The sequence below is a fragment of the Cyanistes caeruleus genome, chromosome 23, assembly GCF_971803275.1.
Source record: "Cyanistes caeruleus chromosome 23, bCyaCae1.hap1.1, whole genome shotgun sequence".
Lineage (NCBI taxonomy): Eukaryota > Metazoa > Chordata > Aves > Passeriformes > Paridae > Cyanistes > Cyanistes caeruleus.
In genome coordinates, this window is record NC_141723.1 from 5,249,174 (window position 1) to 5,262,025 (window position 12,852).

Genomic DNA, 12,852 nt, shown 5'->3' on the forward strand with positions numbered 1-12,852 from the left:
ACACCCCAAACTCAACGCCCCCCATCACACGTGTGCCCTCGAGGCTCTCAGGGAAGGGAGACAGCAGGTAGTACACTATAAATATAAGTTTTATTGATGTGTGAAATCCAACAAGTACAGCTGGCATCTCGGAAACACCGACACAAACCAAAACATCTCCTCCTGCCCAGCAGCTCCCGGCACCCTCTGGTGAGCACTGCTGGGCGCCAGCAGCAAGCTGGCACCTGGCACCCCGTCCCTGCGGGGCACTTACCTGCATGTGCAGCCCAGCCTGGAGAGCCCAGGGCCTCACCTCCACCCTGCCTGGTTCCTGCCAGGCTGCGGCTGTGGGCAGCAGTGCCCTGGTCCCGCTTCACAGCCTCCTCCCAGCAAGGCAGAAAGACCTGGGCAAATGCCCCCCGGAGCAGCTGCCACAACAGAGCTGTGCCAGCAGACTCCCTCGGCCTTTGAGCTGTTACCTGCATCTTATATTGGCAAGCTGTCCCAGGGAGAAAGCAGCTGACGCCTGTGGTCTTGTGGAAATGTGAGTTTCAATGCCTGCACTTCTCTGTGTGGTGCCCCACAGATCACACGTGCCCCCCACTGTCCAGCCTCCTCTGCACGTGTGGACACGGTGAAGGCTGGAAAACCACAGGGTCCAGCGTGGCAGGGACACACACAGAGATGCCAGGCAGCCACAGGCTGCCCGTGGCAGAGGGACAGGACAAATGGTGTCCACACACAGTGAGAAGGAAACACTGTTTTATTGCCTGATTTAGGAGAGGGGTGAAACCCTGGGAGAAGCCCCATCCCCTCCCTGTTCTAGCCCAGTCTCCCCTCCAGCAAACCCCAGCCAGGTGATGAAGCATTTGCTCTTCTTGTGCGTGTGACAAAGGTGGCCTGGACATGCATGGAGGTGAGTGGCCATCCCCCTGCCTGGCTGCCATCACCGCCCCCGTGAGAGGCAGAACCTGACACAGCCTTGGGCCGAAGGGGCTGAAGCAGTTTTTGGTGGGTTGAGGCTCAACCAGTGTTCCCAGGGAGCCAGAGCCACTGCTTGAACCCCACCCTCAAAGTGCATCACAAGGGAAGGCAGGGGCAGGAGAGGAGGTGTGGGGGAAGAAGCCTGCTCTCCTCCATCACACTCCTCGTGATTATCCAGATGCTCTCTCATAGGATTCTTGCAGCCAGAAGCAACCACGGCTCCACTTCCCTGCCCTGATAAAGTGCATCCTTGCTGCTTCCCTAAGGGCCCCCTGGAGCAGGATGGCTGCACCCTGTCCCTCTGCCATGCCTGGGCAGAGAAAACCCCTCCCGTCCTGCTCCTGCAGGGCAGGGACCACCCAGGCAATAAATCCCAGGGTGCTCAGCCCACTCAGTGCAAACCTGCTTCTTCTCCTTGCATTTCCCCGCACCTTCCACCACCTCTGGGACTGTCCTTGAAGCGAGGGAAAGCACGGTGGCACCCTGGCTCAGTTCCTCAGGCAGCACCAAGGGTGCCTTTGCCCTGTGCCACATCCCCCGCTCCTCAGCCCCCTCCTACCAACACATTCACTTGTGTCCTGCTGCCCCGGGGATGGGTGGCCTGCCCCATCACCCCCACCCCCCAGAGCCCTTGCCCAGCCATCCTGCAGCTCCAGGGTTTGTCCTGGCCCTCTGTCCCGCAGTGGCCACATACCTGCTCGGCTGGGACACTGCAGCTCAGGGGTGCAGGAGGCACAGGCTGTGCTGAGCCCTCCTGGACATCCCAGAGGTGCTGCCAGCTGCTCCATCCCAGGCAGGCTGGCACTGCCCTGGCAGTGTTGCTCCGAGCTGGGGAGCAACATTCCACAGGGTTTCTCTGCAAGCAGCAGAGCCTGTTCAACAAAGCCTTCCCTGTGTGTGGGGGACACGAGCAGTGGCAGTTGCTGGTGCCTGCTGGTAGCCCCTTTGCTCCATAAGCTAGTCCATCTTGTCCTGGTCCTCCTGGGGGCGGTGGTGGCCCTGGCTGTGATGGCACAGGGGTATCCAGGTGTGCTAGGTGCAGGACACAGAGCTGGGGATGGCAGCACCTCCAGGGTGCAGAAAACAGGACCCACCACGAGTGCCCCAAATGCCAGGGAGGAAGCAGGAGCTGTGCAAAGCTGCCCCACTGACACCTCCTGCATCTCGGGATCCATCCAGGGGAAAGCCTCACCCCAGCAGAGCATGCTCTGTGCTGGGCCAGGCTTAACTAGTCCCAGCCCAAGAGCAGGACAGAAGCAGGGCATCAGTCCTATCAGCTCCAGAGACAAGGGGATGGAGAAGGGTGACAGCCCCACATCTCCCAGCTCTCTGCCCATCCATGCACCTCATGACAGAGCAGGCACAGGGACTGTCCCCCGCTCCTCTGTGCCCCTGGGGCTGGCAGCACTGCAGCCCTCCAGCTGACACAGCTCCACTGTGGAAGATCCAGGAGCAGAGGGGAATTTTGTGAGGGATAGTGAAAAGTCAGACAACAGCCCCTGGGTGTGAGCAACCTCGATGCTCAGCATGGAAAGGGCAGCAGGCTGTGTCCTGCTTCCAGACCCTGTGTGCAGGAGGACCCCATGGCCAAACATTCCTCGATGCTCTCCAGGCAGGGGAAGCTCAGCTTTGCTGAGTGCCCAGCATCAGTGTCAGCCCAGCCAGACTCTGCTGTGCAGCCCCAACCCAAGCCAGCAAAACCAAAGATCAGTCTCCAGGATTCTGCTGGAATCTGGCACTTGCCCTGCAATCCCTGGCTGCTCAGAGTGCCAGGACAGGATTCCCCAGGCTGACATGAACCAGGGCCAGCCTGCCAGGGTGGGGCAGGGCTGCCTCCCCTGTGTCCATGCTCGCCAAAAACCTGCGGGTTTCCATGTCTGTGGGTGACAAGTGCAGCCCGCTGCCAGCAGTGCCAGCACACCCACGGAGCCTGTGCAGGTAAGCAGGGTGCTGTGTTCCCAGCACAGCAGCATGTGCAGATGCCCCACCAGCTCTGGGCTCAGCTCAGTTCCTCTGGAGAGCCAGCACGGTGTGGAATTGCCTTCCCTCTGCAAGGTGTGTGACTTTGGAGCAGCCACCAGAGAAATGTGCCAAGAAGTGACCTTATCCTGGCACCAGTCACGATGTGCAAAGAGCTTCCCAGCGTCCAGGTCACCTGCTGCAAACAAACCTCTCTGGGATCTCATCTGGTTTCCAGTCCAGGCACTGCTGGGACCCCTTTCTGCAGTGTCACCCTGGGGGGTTGGCACTGTGACATGCCAGGTGTCCTTGGCATCCCCTCCTTGCATGGTGCTGAGCGAGGCTCGTCCGCCCTGTCCTGCTGAGACAGCCCCAGTGGTGCCGGGGGAAGAGAGGTTGCAGGGGAAGGGCTCAGGGCCAGTTCTCCTCCTGCAGCAGAGGCTCCAGTGATGACACAGCTCAGCCCAGCCCTGGTTTTCAGCCTCCTGGCACTGGCAGGGTGTGGGAACCTAAATCCTCCTTGCTCCATGCAAGGGACCAGTCACTTCTCTCCATGTTGGTTGATTTGGTTCAGACCCTCTTGTCTCAGACCCCAGAGACAACAGGGACTGAATGTGACACTCCCTAAGGTCTGAGAACACTGTCCTGCTCCCACAGACCTTGGCTCTGAGGATGGTGTCCCAGCAGGAGTCTGAGACAGAGCCCCAAGTCCTTCTCTGCCTGCAGGCTCCCTTTCCCCTCCGTGAAGAATGGGATACAGTGGGGTTTGTGGGGAAAAAACCAGAACTAAACTCAAAAAAAGAAAAAGAAAAAAGGGAAAAAAAGAGGAGGATTTGCACAGAAAGGAAAGGGGGTGCAGCAATCTCTGTGGCTACAGCGACAGGAAACACTAAAGCCTTGTGCAACTTCACCTATGGCATCTTTGGGCTCTTCTCAGCCCCGACTCACACGCTGCAGGCCAGGATGAGGAACGGGGCCATGAGCTGCACTTCCAACTCTGCAGCTCCCTCCTCCCAGCCCAGCTCCAGCCCGCTGCTCCCCCTGCACGGAGCAGGCTCCTGCCAGGCGTGCTCAACACAAACCACCTCGGCAGGACTGTCCCTGGTGTCCCCAGGGCAGCGCCAGGCAGGGACAACGAGAGGGGACCCAAGCTCCGTGGGGCTCATCAGTCCTGGGGGGGAAGGTGGCACATGCCAGGGCTGTACAAAACGTTTTGCAATGAAGAGTGTGTGGGAAGGTTAAAACAGTTCCGAGATGTCTCAAAACCCTTCTCGACTGAGCCAGGCCTGGCTGGCACCTCCCAGTGCCTCCGCCACGGTCCGGGACCTGCAGGAGCACCGTGTCCATCTGTAGAACATCTCTCACAGCAGGCCAGGCCCGGGAACGGCACCGGGGCCCCTTTATCTCTCAGATTTCACCTTGTACCTGAGGACCAGGTAAGCCAGGAGCCGCAGGATGACGAAGAAGATGCCCAGGATGAGGAAGTCCAGGTAGAGCTTGGCCTCCTCCACGTCCAGCTCCTGCAGGATCTTGATGGGTTTTTGGAAAGGGCAGAAGTCCTCGAGGCACTCCAGGTCCTCGCGCTCCATGGCGTAGATGGTGAGGATGACCCCCTCGAAGCCATACCTAGGGCAGAGCACACCCTGAGGGTCACCAGGGGCCCAGGGGAGCCCAGGACAGGGAGCTCTGCCCAGAGCTGGGGGCCCACCTGACATAGGAGACGTAGGAGCTCCACTGCAGGTAGGTGGGGATGGTCTTGAAGCTGACGAAGAAGCCCGAGAAGAGCAGCACGGGGATGGCAGTGACGGGTCCCACAAAGGTGGCCACCTGGGGGGCAGAGGCCACTGGGGGTCACGTCTCTGCCCACCTGCGGGCAGCACTTCACCCCAAATTGTCTTGGGGGCCCTTGCAACTCTGCACAGAACAGGCAAAAGCCCCCTCAGACCTGCAGGGAAGTGGAAGCAGCTCCGATGAGAAGCCCCAGGGACTGGGCCACCAGGGCCGTGGCGGTGGCCAGGGCGGAGAAGAGCAGGAAGCGCGTGGCCTCGGGTGGCTGGCCCGTCATCCAGTACACGATGCTGCAGTAGGCGATGGGGCAGATCACCTGCACGGGGACAGAGACATCACCCTGCTGGGCCATCCCCACCCCACAGAGCGTCCTGGGGGAGGAGGGACGCCTCCACAGCCAGCCCAGGGCACCAAGGAGGGCACATCAGCATCAGGGTGGTGACTAAATCCACGGAAAACTCACCTGGAAGGGCACATCAGCCATGGTCTTTGCCAGGTAATAGGCTTTGAGGCTGTACCAGTAGTTCAAGTGCTCCCTCAGGAATACGGTCATCTCCTGGGGGACTGCAGGGAAACAGGGAGTGAGCAGCCAGCAATTCCCTGCCCTGGGGTGCTCCAGCCCCTCTCCCACCCACCCTGGTGCAGGTAACCAGGTAATCCCCACCTGCATGGTGACAGGGAGATCAAACCTTCATTGGGGAAAAAAAAAAAATCAGTGACTGATGTGGGAAATTTCCATGTGGAAAAGTCAGCTTGGGTGGGGCTTTTTAAGCAAAGAAGGGAAGCAGAAAATACAGATTTATTACATTTTTTATGTTTTCTCAGATCAAAAAAATAAAAATATAAAAAATATACAATATAAAAAATAAAAAATAAAAATTAAAAATGTTAAAAATATATATAAAAAATATATAATTATAAAAACCAAAATCTTAAAATTCCAGCATTCTGCTTTGAGCCAACAAGGGCCAAACAGCCGAACTAAAAGGGCAAAACTGCAATGCAGGCAAACAGAAGATTTTCTCCCATTCTTTAGATTTTTTTTCTTTTCTCTCTTATTTTCCCCCTTTTGCCCAATCCCTCTGGGTCCCCAGCACAGCCACACTGCCATGTTGGGGTGCCGTGCACCCCACCAGCTGGGAGCAGCAAGGACATTTTGGGGCAAGGAGCTGCTTACAGGTGAGGATGGTGGGCATGAGGGCAGCAAACATGAGGAAGAGCATGGAGAAGAAGAGGAAGCCGGTGTTGTTGAAGACCTTGCCCGCGTCGTTGCCGATGTGCAGGTAGAGCAGCCCGATGAGCACCCCGATGCAGATGTGGGACATGAACCGCAGGTGGGTCAGCACCTGCAGGCACAGGGGGGCTCAGAAAGGTGGGGCTGCACCCCAAAAACATCTCAAGGGAGAGGCAGGCAGCCCATGTCACTCCTTGTTGCTGCCAGCCCCCAACAGAGCCCGAGCCCTGGCCCAGCCTCCCTTGTCCTCACCGTGTCCCTTAGGATGCAGATGAAAGTTCTCTTGAAGAGGATGCAGAACTGAGTTGAGGTGCTGGTGGCAAATGTGTGGCTCTCGATGTGATCCACATCCTGCAAGACCACGGGGACAAGGGTTGGGTTCACAGCACGGGGGCCCTGCAGGCACAGGAGGCTCCCCTGAGCCCCACTCACCGTCCCACATGTTGGGCACGATGAATCTGCCTTGTCAGGGCTGCTCTTCTTCTCAGCCATGGTGCACATCCCGTTCTGGACGGCGCGGAACAGGACGGGGTTGAGGTCCCCATACTCTCCTGAGGCCACCTCGATGACTGTGGAGGAGGACAGGACCCCTGAGAGGTGCTGAGCCAACAGCACCTAATGGGAAGGGCACAGGGGGCAACCTGGGGGCAACCTGGGCAGCCCCCAGGGCTTGGGCACTGGGTCTGGACCTTGCCACCCTCTGCTGGGGACACTCACTGAAGTCAGCAGGGTTGTGGTATGTGGGGCAGTGGAGGCCAAGGCCCTTCAGGTAGGGGATGAGGTTGGTCACGACGCCCTTGAAGATGCACTGGCCCTGGCTGAGGATGTAGAGCTGCAGGAGAAAGCTGGGATGTGGCAGGTGCAGGGCAGCCAGGGCATTGTCACCCTCTCCTGCCCACCTCCCTGTCACAGGGTGACACAGGCCACCCTTGCCAGACCCCGGCTACACAAGCCCCAGGTCAAATGGCCTGCAGCCCTCCCCTCCCATGGCTTCTCTTCTGGGTCTTGGGGCCAGAGGGATCCTGTCCCAGCCCAAACCTTGTCAAACATCTCGAAGAGCTTGGCGCTGGGCTGGTGGATGGTGCAGATGATGGTGCGCCCACCCTGAGCCAGGGACCGCATCAGGGACACCACTTGGAAGCAGGAGGCACTGTCCAGGCCGCTGTGGCCACCCAGGATGGGGTGGAGGAGAAGGAGAAAGCAGAGAGAGAAGGGGAGATGTGAGGGAAGGAGAAGAACATCTTAAAGATGCCCCCACTTGCCTCCCCTTGTGAGCACCCTCCCCTCAGATCGAGGCAGAAGAGCATCAGCCCCAGGGGTACAGTCCCACCCCATGCTCAGGTGGGCACCAGAGGGTTCTGACCACGCCAGCAGGGGCAGCCCAGCTGGGCAGGCAGTGCTGGGAGCCCCTGTGGCCTCACCTGGTGGGCTCATCGAAGAACATGACGGGTGGATTGTTGACCAGCTCCAGGGCGATGGCCAGGCGCTTGCGCTGGCCCCCCGACAGGGAGCTGGTGCGGGTGTACGAGCACTCCAGCAGCCCCAGGGCCGTCAGGATCTCATTCACCTGGGGACAGCCAAGGGTTTTCATGGACTCTCACCCCATCCCTGCCACCTCCCTTCACCCTGCTCCCCTTGTCCCCATCCTGGGGAGACATGAGGGGTCTGGGGCCGCCCTCCTCAGCACTTACCAGCTCCTTCTTCACCTCCTGCTTCTCACTCAGCTTCAGGTTAGCAGAGACCTGCAGGGAGAGGATGGCCAGGGAGACACGACTGTCAGATGTGGGGACCAGAACTGGCTGCACCGTGTTTCCACCCCTGTGTGCTCAGGGTGAAGGGAGCACGAGCAGCAGGATTTTGTTCCTGTGTCCCAGAGCTCTTGGAAATGCCTGATGTCAGTGTGGGCTCAGTGCCCACAGGATGCAGAGCTCACCATCATGGCCTCGAGCACGGTGAGGTGTGGCAGGAGCATGTCATCCTGCATGATGTAGCAGGACATCTTGCGGAAGGTGCGCAGGTCCCGCGGCCGCCCGTTCACCAGGATCTGCCCCTTCATCCCAGTCTCCCTGCAGGAAGGAGTTGTGGGGGAATGCAGCACAGCCCTGCACCCCCAGCCCCCCTGGTGCCCCCCAGCCTCACCTGTAGCCAGCCAGGATGTTCATTAGAGTGGATTTCCCAGCTCCCGAGGGGCCCATGATCCCAATGAGCTCCCGTTGGCAGAACTTCCCTGACAGGCATTTGAGGAGAGTCTTGTACCCTGGAGGGAGAGAGCAGCAGGGGTTTGGCTTCCCAGGGCAGCAGTGCTGGAGGGATTTCGATGCCATCCCAGCACCTGGAGCACCTCAGGACCTCCACGTGCCGTGCCAGGAGCTGTGTGTGCCTGGAGGTGTCTCCATCAGCATCCCCAGGGCTGTCACCACAGCAGCTGTCACCTCCAGCATGATCCCTGCCCCTGGTCCTTGGCTGATCCCACTGATTCCCAGTGCTGAAGAAGCTCCTGACCTGGATCGCAGCAAAGACCAGGGAAATCCCCGGGTCAGGTCTCAGAGCCGCTAAGGAAGATTACCAGGCTGTGACACTTGTCCTGGGCACGTCTTCCGATGCTGATCCCCAAGGCCAGGGGGGAGGGACAGCGCCGAGCAGGGCAGCACGGGGCAGGCAGAATTCCCAATCCGGCTGCTGCCTTCATTGGCATTCACGCTGTGGCACCCGGCAGCAGCCACTGCTAATCAGACCTGGAATTATCTCTGCTTTAAACGCGGCTGATTAGCATTTTCTGGCAGAAGGAACATGATGTGTCGGGAGGAAGGAACAAGCACAGCCTCAGGCTGTCGGGAGCTGCCCCTGAAATGGAGCCCTGGCTGGACAGCAACGGGAGAGGGGGGTGATAACACCACGGACCATCCCCTCTGTGGGGATGTCCCCTCTGTGCCCCGCGGGGACAGCCGCTGTGGGGCAAGGACAACAAACCCCAGCTGGGACAACCCCAGGGACAGACCAGGGTGGCATCTCACAGGGGGCTCCCTGTGGTTTGTCCATCCCCCGGGAATGTCATCCACGAGCGCCCCGTTCCTCCTGTGCCCCTCTCGGGGTCCGGAGCCCCGCAGCAGGAGGGGGTCCCGCGGGCAGAGGGGCGGCCAGGGGAGGGCGGGGGGCTGCTCAGGGTGGCCAGGGGCGAGCAGGGCCGGCAGCCCCCCCCGGCAGCCCGGCTCCGCTCCGCGCATGCCGCTCACGTCGGCGCCACTGCAGCTTGCGGTGCGGTTACTCACGTTCATTGACTGCCAGTAACCTCCTGCCTCGGCCCGGCGGGCCAGCCGGAGCTGGGGGCTGTGGCCAAAGCCACCGCCACCCCCCGCCAGCTCTGCCTGAACGGGGGGAGAAAAGCGTCCCTCCCACCGCCATCCCACGGACCCCGGGACCCCTCGGTTCTCTCCCACCTGGTCCAGCCGCCCGAGCTTTTCCCCCTCCCTCCCCGCAGGGCATTGGCCCGCTGGCAAGCAGCCGCTTCCCTCCGGGCTGCCCCGGCACGATCCAGCCCTGGCGAACCCGCGGTTGTGCCGTGGACCCTCCAGGGATGCTTCCTCAGCATCCCGGATAAACAGGGAGGCATCATCCCGGCAGATGCCAGGGCTGCTCCCAGCGTGTTTCAGCGCCTGCGTTCCCCGAGCTGCACAGCCTGGGGACAGGAGCAGAGTCCCCTCCGCCACTCCTGGCAGGCAGGGCCCCTCACCGAGCAGCCCTGTGACCTCGGTCCCCGCCTGCCTTCGGCTTCTGCAGATCAGCTCACCCTCCATCTTATCGGGCTCTCTGATTGGCATCCCATTAACTGAGAGCGCTAATTAAAGCAGACTGCCACCCACCAGCCGCCATCTGCCTCCCCTCTCCCCTCCCCGAGCTCTCGGCCAGAGTCGCACACAGGGAAGGGAGCCTCGGCCTCGGCTGCCCAGGGAGAGGAAATCCCCCACAAACCACACCTTCCCTCCGAGCTGGGGCACCCCTGGGGTCTCCTGCTGCATCCCACACAGCCATCACACCCCAGACAGCAGTGCCGGGGAAACCCATCCCACCCCTCCTGGCTGCCCCGGGATATCTGCCCTGGCCAGAGGTTTCCCTGGAATGCGCTCTGCTTTCTCCTGGCATTGCACAGCGCAGGCATGCAGCAACTGCTGCGGGACACGAGCCTTCCCTCCTCCTCCCACGGGCACCCAGAACAAACAGCCAGCCACAGAGAGCCCCTGGCGCTCGGACAGGCCGGGGTGAGATCATGGCATGCGGAACGGGAACGGGCTGTGAGAGCCCTGCGGCTCCCATCCCCTCCCTGCCCTTCCCCACCTGCCGGCTCCTACCTCTCTTCCTCCACCAGGATCCCTCCCGCACGGAGTAGGACAGGTCGATGAACTCGATGTTGACAGCCGAGCGCTTCGGGAGGTGGGAAAACCTCTGGGCCTCTGTGATGTGGTTCTCCACCTTCTTCAAGTGGGTGGTGAGCAGCGGAGCATCCGGAGGGCCGGCGTGGCACACCGTGTCCTCCAGGGCGATGGAGACACAGGCGGGATCCATGCCCTTCTCCGCCATCCTGCCGCTCTGTGGGGAGCGCACAGGGATCGGCTCGCAGCGGGCTCCCTCTTCCAGGCACTGCAGGGACCAGCCCACAGCAAGTCCTGTCTCTCCTTCTCCTGCTGGCTCCAGGCCTCGCTGTCCCCTCCGCCCAGCTGCGGCCAGCACCCACATCTGGCTGGAAGGATGGACCCAGCCAGGGATGCCGAGCCTGCGCCGAGGGGCTCAGGGCGAGAAACAGCAGGATTTTGTTCAGCTCCACAGTCAATAATTCATGCACCTCCTGCAGCTTGGTCCAGCTCTGCTGCTGGAGCTGCTCAGCTCTCCCAGCCCCGATCCCATTTGTCCCGGTGGGTGCAGGATGGGAGGTGGCAGAGCTGATGTCCTGCCCTATGCCTGGATGTCCCCAGGGATCCACCAGGAACCAGCCCTGCCCCAGCCTTAGGGAACACAGGTATGAAATCCTAAACAAGCAGATTATTCCAGCTGGTTTATTGGACAAAGCACGCCATGCTCCTGGAGCAGAGCAGTCCTGGATACATCAGACCCTCAGACAGTGCCTGGGGTCCCCCTGGGCTTGCTGGGAGAGCCTTAACAGAACAGGGAGGGGACTCTGCTGGTGCCATTCCTTCTGTGCCTTCCTCGGCTCATCATTTCACCTTCCAGGCTCTCACAGCACAGTCCCAGAGGCCAGGCCAGCACTGAACTGGGGCCATGACGCTGATGCACCTGCCCCAGCCCTCTCCTGCCTGCAGAGCTCCACAGCCGGCTGCAGCACAGCCCAGCTCCGCTCGGCTCGGGGACTCTGCGGTGCTGGGAGGATGCTGAGCCAAGCAGGGTGGGGAGCACGCTTGTCCCGGCTCTCAGAGGCTGGGAGGGGGTCGGGGATCCCCCCGGCAGCAGGAAAAGGAGCTCGGGATGTGCCTGATAGGGCTGTGCCCTGCACCCATCTCGCCTACCGGTCTGGGGTCCCACCGCCTCGCTAACCTACATTCAGCGGGGCTGCGGGCAGTGGCTCTGCGGCTGCAGCGCACACACACGGCCCCTGCGAGGGGCGGCCGGCTGCCGGGAGCTGCGGGAGATGCCCCCAGCCCGCTCCCTGCTGCAGGCAGAACCCGCTCAGGGCTGGAAGGAAGCCAGCCCAGCCCCGGGGAAGGAGGGGTGGGAAGGAGGGGTGGGGGTTCCCAGCCCGCGGGTCCCCTCCCAGCATCCGCGGGGTGCAGGAACGGGGGGCTCGGGGGTGGCGGTGGGGGGCAGCGGGCTCGGAGCGCCCTCGGGCTCACCTTGACTCCTCCGGCTGGGCGTTCACGGAGCGCTAAATCCCGCAAGCGGCTCTCCGCGGCTTAGCCCAGCCCCGAGGCGCGGGGTGGGGACGGGAGGGCTTTGCCCGAGGATGCTCTTCCTTCATCCCTGCTCCCCGCCGGCCCCCTCCATCCCCAGCCCCCCCGGGCCCGGCCAGGTCTCGGCTCTCCCGCAGGCTCACCTGGCAGGGTGCGGGGCGGCGGCTCCGCTCCCGCAGCGCCCCCGCCTCGCCTCCTCCGCAGACAAAGGGGCGATGCCCGGGGGGCCCGGCCGGGTGGGGCCCGGCTCCGCTCGGTTCGGTTCGGTTCGGTTCGGTTCGGTTCGGCTGCGGCGCTCAGCGGCGGGAGCCGGGCTGGGCGCTGCCCCCGCGGGTGCCCGGCCCGGGTCTCCTCCCCATCCCTCCGCGGGGCTGGGTGGGCAGGGCGGGCGGGGGGCGCTCCGGCCCCAGCCCCGCAGTGGCTAGCGGGAGCCCCGCAGTGGCCAGCAGCCCCCCGGGCCGGGCTGCTCGGGGGCGCCCCTCTCTGCCAGCCCCGCGGCCGGTGCTGCCGGGCGGGGAGCAGGATGGGCGGCAGGATGGATGGATGGATGGATGGGCTGCTCGGGCGGGCAGCGCTGCCAGGCAGCGAAAAATCCTCTTAAAGGGACCGGCCCTATTTCCTCTCGCTGCCTGCCAGCAGGCCCGGAGCATCCCCGAGCACACGCCGGGGCTTGGCCAGCCCTGCCTCTGCACCCCCCTGCACCCCAGTGCCGGCTCCCGTTCGCATCTGGGACACAGCCCACGCAGCTCCCCCCACTGCCCCCGCAGCCCAGACCCCCCTGAGTGAGCCCAACACACCCTAAACCCACTCCAGCTCTGCACAGACACCCCAAAACAGGCACGGGGTGCCACCCGGGCTGCAATGGCTTGGGACAGCCATTGACATGGGTGACAGCTGGTCACAAAGGGTCATGGCAGGGGGCTGGCCCTGCAGGGTTTTACTCCCAGCACACCCTCCCTGGTGCAGCTCATCCTGCAGGACCTGGATCCCCCTGCACCTCCCCAGCACCAC

The 12,852-nt window shown here is 62.2% G+C and overlaps 1 protein-coding gene across 2 annotated transcripts; it reads right to left on the bottom strand.

Moving 5' to 3' along the window:
- Positions 1-73: 73 nt before the first annotated feature.
- Positions 74-12,097, bottom strand: ABCG4 (ATP binding cassette subfamily G member 4). 2 transcript variants are annotated; one of them, XM_086861023.1, is made up of 15 exons: positions 11,985-12,097; positions 10,291-10,528; positions 8,084-8,201; positions 7,878-8,010; positions 7,636-7,686; positions 7,366-7,511; positions 6,983-7,106; positions 6,662-6,776; positions 6,377-6,513; positions 6,197-6,295; positions 5,888-6,056; positions 5,174-5,274; positions 4,868-5,026; positions 4,631-4,749; positions 74-4,548 (listed from the first exon to the last, which is right to left on the bottom strand). In XM_086861023.1, the coding sequence occupies exons 2-15, from the start codon at positions 10,517-10,519 to the stop codon at positions 4,323-4,325; spliced, it is 1,926 nt and encodes a 641-aa protein (XP_086717149.1). In that variant the 5' UTR covers positions 10,520-10,528; positions 11,985-12,097; the 3' UTR covers positions 74-4,322. The 2 variants fall into 2 exon arrangements, with proteins under 2 accessions (XP_086717149.1, XP_086717148.1); XM_086861022.1 differs by lacking the exon at positions 11,985-12,097 and adding an exon at positions 11,785-11,868.
- Between the last annotated feature and the right edge of the window lie 755 nt (positions 12,098-12,852).